The sequence below is a fragment of the Mus pahari genome, chromosome 1, assembly GCF_900095145.1.
Source record: "Mus pahari chromosome 1, PAHARI_EIJ_v1.1, whole genome shotgun sequence".
NCBI lineage: Eukaryota > Metazoa > Chordata > Mammalia > Rodentia > Muridae > Mus > Mus pahari.
In genome coordinates this window covers 110,902,026-110,915,113 of record NC_034590.1, presented here as the reverse complement: position 1 = coordinate 110,915,113, position 13,088 = coordinate 110,902,026, and the positions used below count along the sequence as shown (strand labels likewise).

The following is a 13,088-nucleotide window of genomic DNA, read 5'->3' as shown; positions in this document are numbered from 1 at the left end:
AAAAAAAAAAGGCTGGGTCATCATCTAGGCAGTAGCATCGTATGGCTTTAGTCCCAGGAGAGGTGCAGGTGGTTCTCTGAGTTGAAGGCCAACCTGGTCTACAGAGTGAATTCCAGGACAGCTAGGGCTACACAGAGAAACCCTCCCTCCAAAAACAAACAAAACAAACAAGCAAACAAAACAGGGGCATCCATACTCAAAAGGTCAGGTATCTGACGAGGGCCTGATTTCAGGGTGTAAGGTAACAGGGCAGGATGGTGTCATGGTAGATCTAGGACAGGTATGGGCCCACAGCTTTAATCCAAGCAAATCTCTATGTAAAGCTAACCTGGTCTACATTGATAGTTCCAGGCCAGTAGGGGTTACATAGTGTAACCTATGCCAAAGAATTAATTTTAGATGAGTGTGGTAGTGCACACCTTTAATCCCAGCACTCAAGAGGCAAAGGCATCAGACCTGTGAGTTTCAAGCCTGCCTGGTCTATACAGCAAGTTCCAGAACATCCAGGGCTAATTAAAGAAACCTTGTCTCAAAATCCAAAAAAAATAAAATAATTTTGTGGTCGGGCAGTGGTGGCTCATGCCTTTAATCCCAATATTCATGAGGGAGAGGCAGGCAGATTTCTGTAAGTTCGAGGCCAGCCTGGTCTACAGACTTAGTTCCAGGACAGCCAAGGCTACACAGAGAAACTCTGTCTTGAAAAACAAAAATAATAATAATAATTTTATATATTTATTTAATGTTGGTATTAAATAAATTTTTACATTACAATTTTTAAAAATGCCATCCAGTGCCCATGCACACATACAATCTAGAAAAAAATAAATAGATAAATAAAAGAAATCTGATAATATACACCCTTAGAATACCCTTCAAGGATGGTGTTGTACAAAATCATAACAAAGGAAACTTTATTCCAGCACTCAGGAGGAAGAAATAGGTAGATCTCTAAGTTCAGGGCCAGCAGCCTAGTCTATAAAGTGAAACCTTACCTTTAAAAACAAGGAGGAGGAAGAAGAGGAGGAAAAAGAAGAGGAAGAGAAGGAAGAAGAGGAAGCAGCAGCAGCAGCAGCAGCAGCACCCCCACCACCCCCCAGCAACACCAATCAGATGTGGTAGCATCTGGAACCCCAGAACTTAGGAGGCTGAGACAGGATGATCAAGGCCAATCTGGATATATATGCTCTTGCTTTGAAAGAAAAATCACCTGGAATTTACTATATAGTAATACAGGGATTTGCCTCTGGATTCCACAGTTCCAGCTTCCACCCAAGCAAAGCTAAAAGAATAAAAATGAAAGTGTAGCAAAGGAAAAAGAAGGGAACAGCTGTGCAATGTCTCACCTCAAACACACTATCCTCCTGCCTCGGCCTCCAGAGCGCTGTGACTCTAAGAGCACACCTCCATGTTCTGCTTGTTTTCTAGATTACTTACTTAAAAAATAGTAAACCTATTGAATTAGGTGTGCAGTAAATCAGAGAGTATCAAGAGAACAGCGTGCAAAGCTGGATCCACACCTCCCACCACAACGACAGCAATGACAAGAACGTCAGCATCAAAAGCCAGGCATGGGGGGTGCACATGGGGGTGCACACCTTCAATCCCAGAGAATCCCAGGGCAGCCTGGTCTCCAGGACTTCCAGAGCTACCTACTAAATGCCTGATCTCAAACCAAAAAATGGGATAGATAGAAGGAGAGGACTGGGGGGGGGGGGGAGACACAGGAGAGACAGAGGGCACACAGCTAAGGGGGAGAGGAAATGCCGAGGTGCCCTGGGGGGGGGGGGGAGAGGTGGAGATGGGAAGAGGGGGATGAGACAAAGGAGGATGAAAGGGATAAGTACTAGGAGAGAAAACTGGATTGGTTGGAGGGCATCTCTGGGATGAACTAGAAACCTAGAACAATGGAAACTCCCAGGAATCTATGAGGGTGATCCCAGGAATCTAAGACTCCTAGCAATGGGGACTATAGAGTCTGCACAGACCATCTCCTGTAATTAGCCAAGACTTCCAATATAGGGATTGAGACACCAACCCAGCTACAAAGCCTTAGACAATTTGTCCTGCCTACAAGATATGCAAGGGTAAAAAAAAAAAAAATGGAGAATGAGGGAAGGGTCAACCAAGGACTGGCCCAGCTTGAGATCCATGCCATGAGAAGGACCCTACCCCTGACACTATTGACAATATTCTGCTATCCTTGCAGACAGGAACCTAGCGTAACTGTCATCAGAGACGCTTCACACAGTAACTGATGGAAACTGATGCAAAGACCCACAGCCAAACATTGAGTAGAGCTTGGGGAATCCTGTGGAAGAGGAGCCACAGGGCTCAAGGACACCACAAGAAAGCCTAAAGAATCAACAGCCCATAGGACCAGCCAGAGAGCATGGGACAGACCTGTAAGTTGCACAGCTGGGTCTCCCAGTGGGACTCCTGACGTGGGAGCAGGGGCGTCTCTGACTACACTGCCTGCCTTTGGATCCCTTTCCCTTGTCTAGCCTCAATAGAAGATGCGACTAATCTTACAGCAACTTAATATGCCAAGGCTGGTTGATATCCATGAGAGGCCTCTCTTTTCTGAGAAGGGAAGGAGGGAGGGAGGCGGAGGGCCTGGGAGGAGAGGAGAGAGGGGAAGCTTCAATCTAGATGTAAAGTAAATAAATAACTTAATTTTAAAAAAAAAGTGAATGCCAGTTTCAGAGGCTGAGTCAGCCTCAGGGGCAGAAGGACCTGGTACTCCCTGGTGGGCTATTTAGCCTGTAGCTCCCTCCAGCTGCACTCTCAGCTCCTAGGAGAGAGGGGTTTGCTACTCTGTGCAGGGGCAATTCAGGGTACAGTTAAATGTGGCAACGAAAGCTTAACATGGAGAACTGACTGAATGTCATCAACAGGGTGGGGTGCCTCTGTCTTCCCAGCTACAGAACCAATAAACTTTGAACTGGTCGAAGACTTTCAAATGTCTACAGGCACAATGGGATTCAAAACAAGGCTCTGATTTGTTGGTACTGTGACCAGCAAAAACCACCTCCACCAAAAATAAAAATAAAAAAGCTATTGAACTGGTTTTTGTTATTGTTTTGGGGAAGACTGTTACGGTTTATTTTGCTTGTTTTTCTTTTTGTTTTAGAAGGTTCTCAAGTGGGGCTGGTGAGATGGCTCAGTGGTTAAGAGCACTAACTGCTCTTCTGAAGGTCCTGAGTTCAAATCCCAACAACCACATGGTAGCTCACAACCACCCATAATGAGATCTGACTCCCTCTTCTGGAGTAGCTGAAGACAGCTACAGTGTACTTATTTATAATAATAAATAAATCTTTGGGCCAGAGCGAGCAGAGGTCCTAAAGTTCAATTCCCAACAACCACATGAAGGCTCACATATGTACTCATATACATAAAATAAATAAATAAATAAATCTTTAAAAAAAAAAAAAAGGTTCTCAAGTAATCTAAGGCTAGCTTCAAACTTGCTATGTAGCCAAGATTAGCCTGATCCTCCTGCCTCTGCTCCCCAAGTGCTGGGGTACAGGCATGTACCTCAATACTGAGCTTCAGACATGTATTTGCTTACTTGCTTGCTTTTTGTTGCTGTTTGGTTTGGATTTCTGAGACAGGGTCTCTCTATTATTATGTAGAATGGCTGTCCTGGCTGTAGCCCAAGCTGGTCTCAAATTCAGAGATCCAACTGCCTCTGCCTCCTAAATCCTGAGATTAAACACTACCCACCCAGTCTCCGCATTATATTTTGAACTATAAAAAATATAAACCAGAAATCCTCAAAACTACTCATATTTTTATCATTTTAAAAGATTTTCATAATAAAGAGAAACCCTGTCTCAAAAAACAACAAAACCTGCAAGTAGAACAGACTAGCTCTCCACCAGCACAGCATAGCACAGCTCTGTCCCCTCTGCTCCACCCACAGAAGCCCTTCAGGTCTAACCTACCCTTATTCCCACTTCCAATTCCCTAGCTCTTCCTCTCTGACAATACTAAAGGGAAAGGGATGAGGTTGTCTAGGGAATTCGTGGCTGCAGATTCCACAGTGTGGCCAGGAGTAACACCCTTCTCCACCTAGTTCCCTGGAGGGTCACAGCAACAGTGACTTTGTGACCTCAGGCCCCACACACTCTTGGTCTACGTTCTGTGTATGGGACACTATTTCTCAGTGAAATTGTCGTCTACACACAAACTATCTATTTTGTGCATCTTGGCCAAGCTTAACGAGGCCACATCCACACGATGCCAGGGCTAATTATGAAACCCTGCCCCGTCCTCGTCTCAGCACAGGAACACCCAATTAATCCTAGGCACCAGAGTAGAACTGCACATGTGGTACTGTTCTTCAGACATGTCAGCCTTTGTCAGCCTCCACATGGTCAGGGAAGTTTAGAAAGCAAACCCTTATTCAGTTTTTTAATCTGAGCGTAAAGTATCCTATGATTTAGTAAAATCCATCCATTTTGTTTTGTTCTTTGGCTTGGTTTAAAACACGGTGTCCTCCTGTAGTCCAGAAAGGCCTGGAATTGACAATCCTCCTGTCTCAGCCTCTGCTGAGATTGTAGGTGTATAAAACACCTACCTTGCTCACTTGTGTTTTAAGTGAATGCCTTTCAATCTGCATTTCTTTTTAACTGAGGAGATTTTTATTTAGCTTTTACATACAGAAGCTGGAAGAGGCCATCCAACTTTGTAGCTCCTATAGCTTCCATATTAGGCCTAGTACCAGGCTTCATGCCACTCACTGTTGACCAAAGGAGAGGGTGGGAGGGGGACATTCCAAATTGTATTAACCTGCAATCAGGCAGGGGCTGCACTTCTACTTGGAAAGAATGCTTGTTAGGCAAGGCCACACCCAAGTACACAGTCTTCCAAAGTTACCTTGGAATTGCTGGTTTTGGTGTCCAAAGACCTTCTGTATCTCTATTATTTCTCAAGGTCTCCTGTAGGATGGCCCACCTCCAATCAGAGAAGTACATCAGGCAGGGTATGGGCCCCACTCCACCTCCATAGCGGAGAAATCTATCAAGCAAGAAGAGCCATCCGTCCATCCCAGTGGCAGTGCCAGTCCACTGTGCGGTTTGTTTTCAGACTCAGGAGGGTTTTTTTCTTTGTGATGGCATTTCACTGTGAAACCCAAGCTGACATCAAACACACAGTCCCCCTGCCTCTGGAATTAAAGGCTTACAATGCCATGCACAGCTTCAGCCTAGTGTGATTTTTGTTTTTTCTTCTTGTTGAATTACATTTACTTATGTGTGTGTGAGAGAGAGTGTGTACATGTGTGCCATCGTACAGTATGGAGGTCAAAGGACAACTTGAGGGAACTGGTTCTTTCTTTCCATCGTGAGGATCCCAGAGATCAAACTCTGGCTATTAGTCTTGGCAGCAAGTACCTCAGCCTTCTGAACTATCTGGCAGTCTAGGCCCAACCAAGATTTCTGACTAATTTACTACAGATTAACAAAAGTTCCTTTGCTTTTTGAACCTTATAAATCCTGACGTGTGAGCTCAAGGGAGGCCTCATGCCCCAGAAGCTGCCACAGGCGAGGTCCACCGGAGCTCAGCCCTTCTGCTCCAGAGCTGACACCACATTATTTCAGCTCTTCTCATACTCTTCATACTCTGTAAACTGTCTTCAAAATACCATTTCAGGGTTGGGAAGATGGTTCAATGGTTAAAAAACACTTGTTTTTCCTTCAAAGGCCCAGGGTTCAACTCCCAACACCCAAATAGCCATCCCGTTCAGAGCTGCATGGAATCCAACACCCCCTGACCTCAGGCACCAGGCATGCGTTCAGAATACAAACATATATGCAAATAAAACACTCACAGACATAAAATTTTAAAAAACTTTAAAATAGCCATTTCTACAGCAGATGCTCATCTGCCCTTCTAGTCTGACTCATTTGGTTTGTTTTTTTTTTAAGAGCCAAGGAAATGCCATTTAATCCCACAGCAACTGCCTTTCTAAGAACCCTGCCTCAAGCAGTTGCCAAAGCAGAGAATCATTCTAAGAGGAAAGAGGTACCAAGCATGATGTACACCTGCAATTCTAGCACTCCAAAGCTAACCTGGACTACACAAGAATTCAAGGCAAGCCTGGGATACACAGTAAAACAGTCTCAACTGGGGGTGTGGGGGGCGGAGGGATTGAGATTTCTGCTAGGTACTGATGTGGGAAGATGCTCCCAATGGGACAGCCAATTTGTCACAAAAGAAACAGTGTAACACCTTCCTGAGGGTGGGAAAGTACTGTGGAGCTGGGGCATCTCCTGAAGAAGTGCCAACCAAAGAACAGTGCAGCACAGAGTGGTGCCGGCGGTGAAGGCTTCCTTCCTCAGCCCTCACCATGCTATCACAAGTTTTCAAAATGGGTTTCTAAAGAATATGAATTATGCAGAAGATTGCAAAAGGAAATGTGCAAGACAAGCATTCTTCTCAAAAAGTCAGCCCTTCTCAACGAGACAACTGGGAAAGGAGACAGTGAATGAACTTTAGGGGCTTTTAACTTTGAAGGTTCTTTTTAAAATTCAACAAAAACTTAGGCATAATGGCATATGACTATAATCTCAGGACCACAGCATCAGCCCGGGGTTCCTAGGAAGACCTTAATCAATTAATAAATATGCTAAGCATGATGGCTCCCATTGGACTCAGAGGGCTAAGGTAACAAACACAGGAAGTCCTAGATCAGCCTGGACATCAGTATGAGACCCCCATCTCATATAAGTATCTCATACAAGTTAAAAATAAATTTTTTTCACTAAAACAGGGGGTGGTCAGGCATAGTAGCACATGCCTTTAATCCAAACATTAGGGAAACAGATGTAGGTGGATCTTGTGAGCTCAAGGCCAGCCTGGTCTCCAAAGTGACCTGGGGCCCCAGTAAAGCCCAGGACAGCCAGGGCTGTTACAGAGAACCCTGTCTCAAAAACGAATCAATTACATAAGTAAGTCAAATGAAGAAAATGAAAATAAAGTACAAAATAGGGAAATCCTGTCTTGAAAAAAAATACATAAATAAATCTTTAAATAAATAAGTAAAAATATTCAACAACAAACCAGGTCTAATTTATCTTTACCATTATTAAGGATAATCAAGTACCAACTTCATGTTTACATAGAAGCTTAAACAGAATTCGAATTGTTATGTTCCATTTCTCAATGTCTAATTTATGGCTCATAACTAAGATCCTATGAACAAATAAATTGAGATTTTTCATGATGCTAAAGTACAATTCAAAGGGGGCATCTGCCACAGCAGACCCTGCCAGCTGAGCACAGCAAGCTGCACTCTTCTCTTAGGGCATAAGGGGCATCACTTGGCCACCCCCTGTCTTCCTCCACTTGAGTTCCTACAATGAGTAAGTAGAAGGCATTCAAGCATGATAAAAGCGCCTACACTGTCTCCAAACCCCAGCTCCACACGCAGGGATAAAAAGCAATTTGGGCAATTTCCTACCCATGGCAAAATGACTAGTGTCACAAGGACCCTCTGTCTTTTTGCTGCAGTCCTGCCTGTTGTACAGTCAATTCTCAGTATGCCATATGCTCAGTCAGCATTGTATAGAAAGATGTTCTGCAACTTGCAATGAAGCTAGGCTCAGTAAACCCACAGCAAGGTGAAAATACTGAGCAGAAAAGGCACTGAAGCCGGGCGTGGTGGCGCACGACTTTAATCCCAGCACTCGGGAGGCAGAGGCAGGCAGATTTCTGAGTTCAAGGCCAGCCTGATCTACAAAGTGAGTTTCAGGACAGCCAAGGCTATACAGAGAAACCCTGTCTCAAAATTAATTAATTAATTAATTAATTAATTAAAAAAAGAAAAAAAGAAAAAAAACTAGAAAAGGCACTGAATACACTAACCCAGAGCCTCAGGCTCAGGAGCAGAACGCACTGCAAAATCACACTTGTTTACTGTGGTGAGCAGGGACTGAGGGGAAGCTGCACTGGCTGCCCCTGCTCAGGACTGTGAAAGGATCATACCACAGACAGCCCAGTAAAAGATCAAAAATCAAAGCCAGATTTTCATGAAATGGGCATTGCTTTTATGTATATTGATAAGCTCAAAAACCCCTGTCAGGCCAAACCATCTTAGTTGGGATCACTGGTATTCCCAATCATATCGGATTACTGATAAGTCAGCAGCAGTTCACAAAGTCAAGTGCCACTTGTCTGGGGGTGTGCCTCATCCTCAGCACTGAAAAAAACAATTAAGACATGCTAAATAAATTTCTATATGGCTCTCCTTCGTAGACATCACTTGTGAAAAAGCCAACAATGATTCCAAACTCCCAATGTCAGAAGGGTTTTGGTTTCGTTGGGACAACAGCTTACATGATGTCAAGGACCACACTGAGTGAAAAAGCCAATCTCCAAAGGTCACACGCTGTACAATTCCATTTATGTGACATCCCTGAGATCACAAAATTACAGAGCTGGTGAGCAGATTAGCGGTTGCCATGGTGGGAGGCGGTGGGTGTGGCTATGAGAGCTAATGCTAGGGAGCTGCATGGAGAGCAGAACAGTCTCTCACAGAGGTGGAAGCAAGGCGAAGCTACGCAGACTGAAAGCACACAGCATCACACACACACACACACACACACACTTAGATACACATGATTACAAGTAAAATTACTGACATCTAGGGGCTGAAATACTCGAAGTCTTGAGATCAATCTCCAGCACCAAAAAAATAAGTAAATAAATAAACAAACAAAGTAACAAAATCTAAATACCCCAGTGGCTGATGGGCTGGAGAGATGGCTCAGTGGTTAAGAGCACTGACTGCTCTTCCAAAGGTCCTGAGTTCAATTCCCAGCAACCACATGGTGGCTCACAACCATCTGCAATGGGGTCTGATGCCCTCTTCTGGTGTGTCTGAAGACAGCAATGGTGCAGACATTAAATAAATAAATAAATAAATAAATAAATAAATAAATCTTTAAAAGAAAAATATACCAGTGGTGTACTAATGTCAGCTTTTCCGTAGTTACAAAGGATGTCCACATCAGGAAAGGTGGAGTGGAGGATAGCAAGGGCCTTCCTGTCAATTTCTTCACAACTTCCTATGAATTATTTCAAAATAAATTATTTTAAAACTTGGACTAAAAAAACAAAACAAAAGCTTTTCTTTTTCATTTTTAGCATTCAGTGGGGCACACGTGCCACAGCAAACATACACAGTGTACATGCAGAGGTTAAAGAACGATTTGGTTCTCTTCCACCATGTGGTTTCCAGGGATGGAACTCAGGTCACCATGCTTGGCAGCTCGTGCCCTTACCAGCTGAGCCATCTTACCAGCCCAAATCAGCAGTTAAGAACACTGGCTGCTCCTGCAGAGGATGCAGGTTCAATTCTTAGCACTCACATGGTTACTAACAACTACCTATAACTCCAGTTCCAAGGATCTGACGCCTTCTTCTGACCTCCACAGGCACCAGGCACACATGTGGCATACACTCAGACATGCAGGCAAAAAATTCATACACTGTGTATGTTTCTATGTATGTATGTACATATGTATGTTATAGTGTGTATGTATGCATGTGTTGTTATTTAAAGAAGAAAAAAGAAACAAGCTGAGATGGCCCAGCAGTTGAGAACACTTGCTGCTTATGCAAAGGACACAGGTTCTGTTCCCAGCACCTACCAGCCATACTGGGGAGATCACAACAACCTGTGAGTTCTGTTCTAGGAAATTCAATACCTTCTTCTGGCCTCTCCCAACACCTCATGCACATGACACACATATAAACAAGCAGACACACATACACCTAAGTAAAAATAAAGGCAAGAGAAACAGAAGAATGTACAAGGCTCTGACATATGAAATCGTATTACTAAATTCACAGGTCCTGGGTGAAGCAGACCAGGAAAGAACATGCTAGTTTTATGAGACTGAATTTGTCTATTACCTGAGTTGCAGAGCTGCAGGCCCCGTGACATGGCTGCCTATGCTAAGAGAGTAAACTTGTAACCAAGTACAAACAAGAAGCAGATCCTCCCAGCTCACACATCCTTTTGTCCCCCTCCCCTCCCCTCTTGGTGTTCATTCAACACAGGCCTTCAGAGAGATACCAGGGTTTTGTTTGTTTGTTTGTTTGTTTTGGTTTTTCGAGACAGGATTTCTCTGTCTAGCCCTGGCTGTCCTGGAACTCACTTTGTAGGCCAGGCTGGCCTCGAACTCAGAAATCTGCCTGCCTCTGCCTCCCAAGTGCTGGGATTAAAGGCGTGCACCACCACGCCCAGCGGCTGAGATACCAGAATTTTAAAAATGTCGTTGAAACAGACTTTGAGGACACATAAGCTCATAGCCGACCCCTTGAAAACCAAGGCTCACTGGCTGGCAGCTTCTAGCTACAGGGCTGGTAGCAGAGCCAGGATCCAGCACTGCACCCTAGGGACTGACCTAGGACTCCCTCTCCACAGAGCCACCAGCCACTCTCATCATGAGAAAACAGTAACCACAAACTAGGGAAAAGCGAAAGCAGTGACACTCCCCACCCCCCATGGCCTAGGGATCATGTTCACACCAGCTCTGGTCCCCCGCTCAAGTGAGAATGTCTGTGTCTTGCTTGGAGCTGACTCACTCACAGAGCACATATTGTACGCCAGACACTGAGGGGCACGGACGGGTGGAGTGAAGAGCAAGGCACAGAGGGCCCTTGCGTTAGTGCTTCCTGTACAGCAGGACATAAGACGCCCCTGGCAGAGACATCACACCATCACAGAGGACCCTGCTTCACAGAAGAGGGAGACCTGACAGCTGAGAAAGAAGGAACTCTGAGAGAATGGCTAGGTTACACAGAAACCTGCTCCCAGAGAGGCCCAGATACCAGATACCCCGTCTTCCAACGGCTCCTCTAGGAATGGTCTTGTCCATTCCATACACCTTTGGGGAACTATTGACCACTATTATAACTGAGGCACTTGGTGTTGCCAAACATCCTCTAAGACACAGAACTGTCTCCCCACAACAGATATCAATCACCCCCAAAGACTAGCTATGCCAAGATAGAGACGGCTTCTCTGCCAGTCAGCCAGCAAGTTATTTACCAAGTTCTTACCATGTACCACCTCTGATCAAACACAGGGCATGTCTAACAAGTGGTAACCTGTTGGGTGAGAAACTGGCTTTCACTCTCAATGTCCTGCACAAACGCAACCCTCTTCAGAAAACAGAAGGACGGAGCTGGGGAAATGGTTCAGGCGGATAAAGATACTTGCTGCCACACCTGAAGACCCACATGATGAAAAGGGAAAACAGACTTCTGAGAGAGATGTCCTCTGACCAGAACACAGGCACCATGGCTTATGGATGAATACACATACACACATAACACAAATACTTATAAATGTAATTTTTTTACAAAAATTTTAAGAAAAGAACAAAATGTATCATGACTATGAATGTATTGCCTAAATTTTTGGAAAGCCCTGATCCAAGGATGCCTGTATCTTTGCAGAGCAGGGAGGGACAGAAATCTACCTCTTCCAGAGTCCTACAGACCCAGGCAAGCTGGGGTCCTGCATACAGTCTTAGGGAATACAGTATAAATTCAAGTGTTAGTGTGACGACACACTGGGCAAAATTCCTCAGGAAGCATATTAATCTCTAAAGTAACAAAAATCATGGAGTCAGCTATTTGCTGGATACCAAGAAAAAAATAAACTGACAGGAAAATGGCTTTTCTTCTCGTCAGTAAGGGGGCGTATGATAACCCTCAGAAGTTTCTGTAAGCCAAAGTCCTGGGCACCCGCCCTGCCTGACCTTTAACCTTCCGACCCATTTCACTTTGAGCAGATTTTTTTTTCCACCCAGGGGACACTGGCTACAGAACTGCTCAGCGGAGAAGCAGGCGCAGCTTCCAGCATCCACACCCGGCTGCTCCCGGTTCCCTGGGGGAATGAGTCACTTTAATCGCAGTGGGTGAGATCTAATCATCGCCCAACATGCCGCCTGAATCAGGTCCGAGAGACGTATAGTGTCCCTATCCCCGCCCAAAGAGAAAATCCACGCTGTTTTGGAAAAGGCTGGGTTAAAGGCTCCATTACTAGAAAGACCAAGATGACATCATGCTGGGGAGGGGCGTCTAGGGCCGGAAACCCCTCGACTGTGCCACAAACCCCACAGACTCCCCACCGCGCACCGTACTCCCATCGCTACACCTAGACCTCAAGACACCTAAGCCCCGCACCTCAGTCTGAACACCCACAGGCAATCTCCAGCTGTCCAAACCCATTCATGCAACCACTCTACCAGGGGTCCGCATCCCAGATCTCTGCCTAACATATCTGCTCCTACCCCAACCCCACTGCCAGATTTGCACCACCAGGACCCTGCCCCACTCACCGGCACGAATCTTCTTCACTCTACACCTCATCGTCGGGTCAAGACTTGGGACACCACTACCATCACCCCAGTCTGGTCCCCCCGCAGGAGGCAACCAACTCCCGCCAGATGTGCACCCAGGACGCGCGCTCTGCACCCTAAGCGCCCGCGCGGGACCCTCGCCCCACGGCACGATCTGCACCCCACAACCCTCCTTCCCAGGCCGGAGCCGACCCGCGCACCGGCCCACACCCCTCTCCCCGTTCCGGTCGAACCCCCCAGACCCCCAGCCGCACCTGCGGACTCCCGGCCGCGCCCCCGCTCAGGCCCGCCCGGCGTCTGGCACTTACAGTTGCGGATGTCGGAGATGAAGACCGCTAGGCCTCGCATCCCGTCCCCCTTGGATACGGCCGGCATCTTTGCGCTCGGGGAGAGGCCTCGGCGGCAGGCTAGAACAGTACGGGTGCGGCCGTCACGCCGAAGAGCCCTGGAGCGCGGAGCCGCCTAGCCTCAGCCGCCTCGGGCCCCCGAGCGCCGCTCGCTGGGCTGCGCGCGCGAGCACGCACGACGCACGCGCCGGCGCGCACGCTGAGCCTCGCGCCTGGCGACGGGCGGTGCAAGAGAGCGTGCGCATTCTCGCGGTGCTGGGGGCGGGGGGGGGGGACGAGGGGGATGGGGGCGTGGCGCGGGATAGAGCTGGATTATGGCTTGGAGAACCCGAGCTGTGCGGAGCGCGCAGGCGCTACGCCT

The 13,088-nt window shown here is 46.5% G+C and overlaps 1 protein-coding gene across 2 annotated transcripts in view; it reads right to left on the bottom strand.

The window, feature by feature from the left end:
* Positions 1-12,886, bottom strand: part of Ap2a2 (adaptor related protein complex 2 subunit alpha 2) — a 72,939-nt gene extending 60,053 nt beyond the window's left edge. Inside the window, exon 1 of one of the 2 annotated variants that reach the window (XM_021217995.2) lies at positions 12,689-12,886. In XM_021217995.2, the coding sequence (XP_021073654.1) occupies positions 12,689-12,755 (67 nt within the window). In that variant the 5' untranslated portion in view covers positions 12,756-12,886. The remainder of the gene's footprint in view (positions 1-12,688) is intronic. The other variant, XM_021218696.2, reaches the window with a different exon arrangement.
* Between the last annotated feature and the right edge of the window lie 202 nt (positions 12,887-13,088).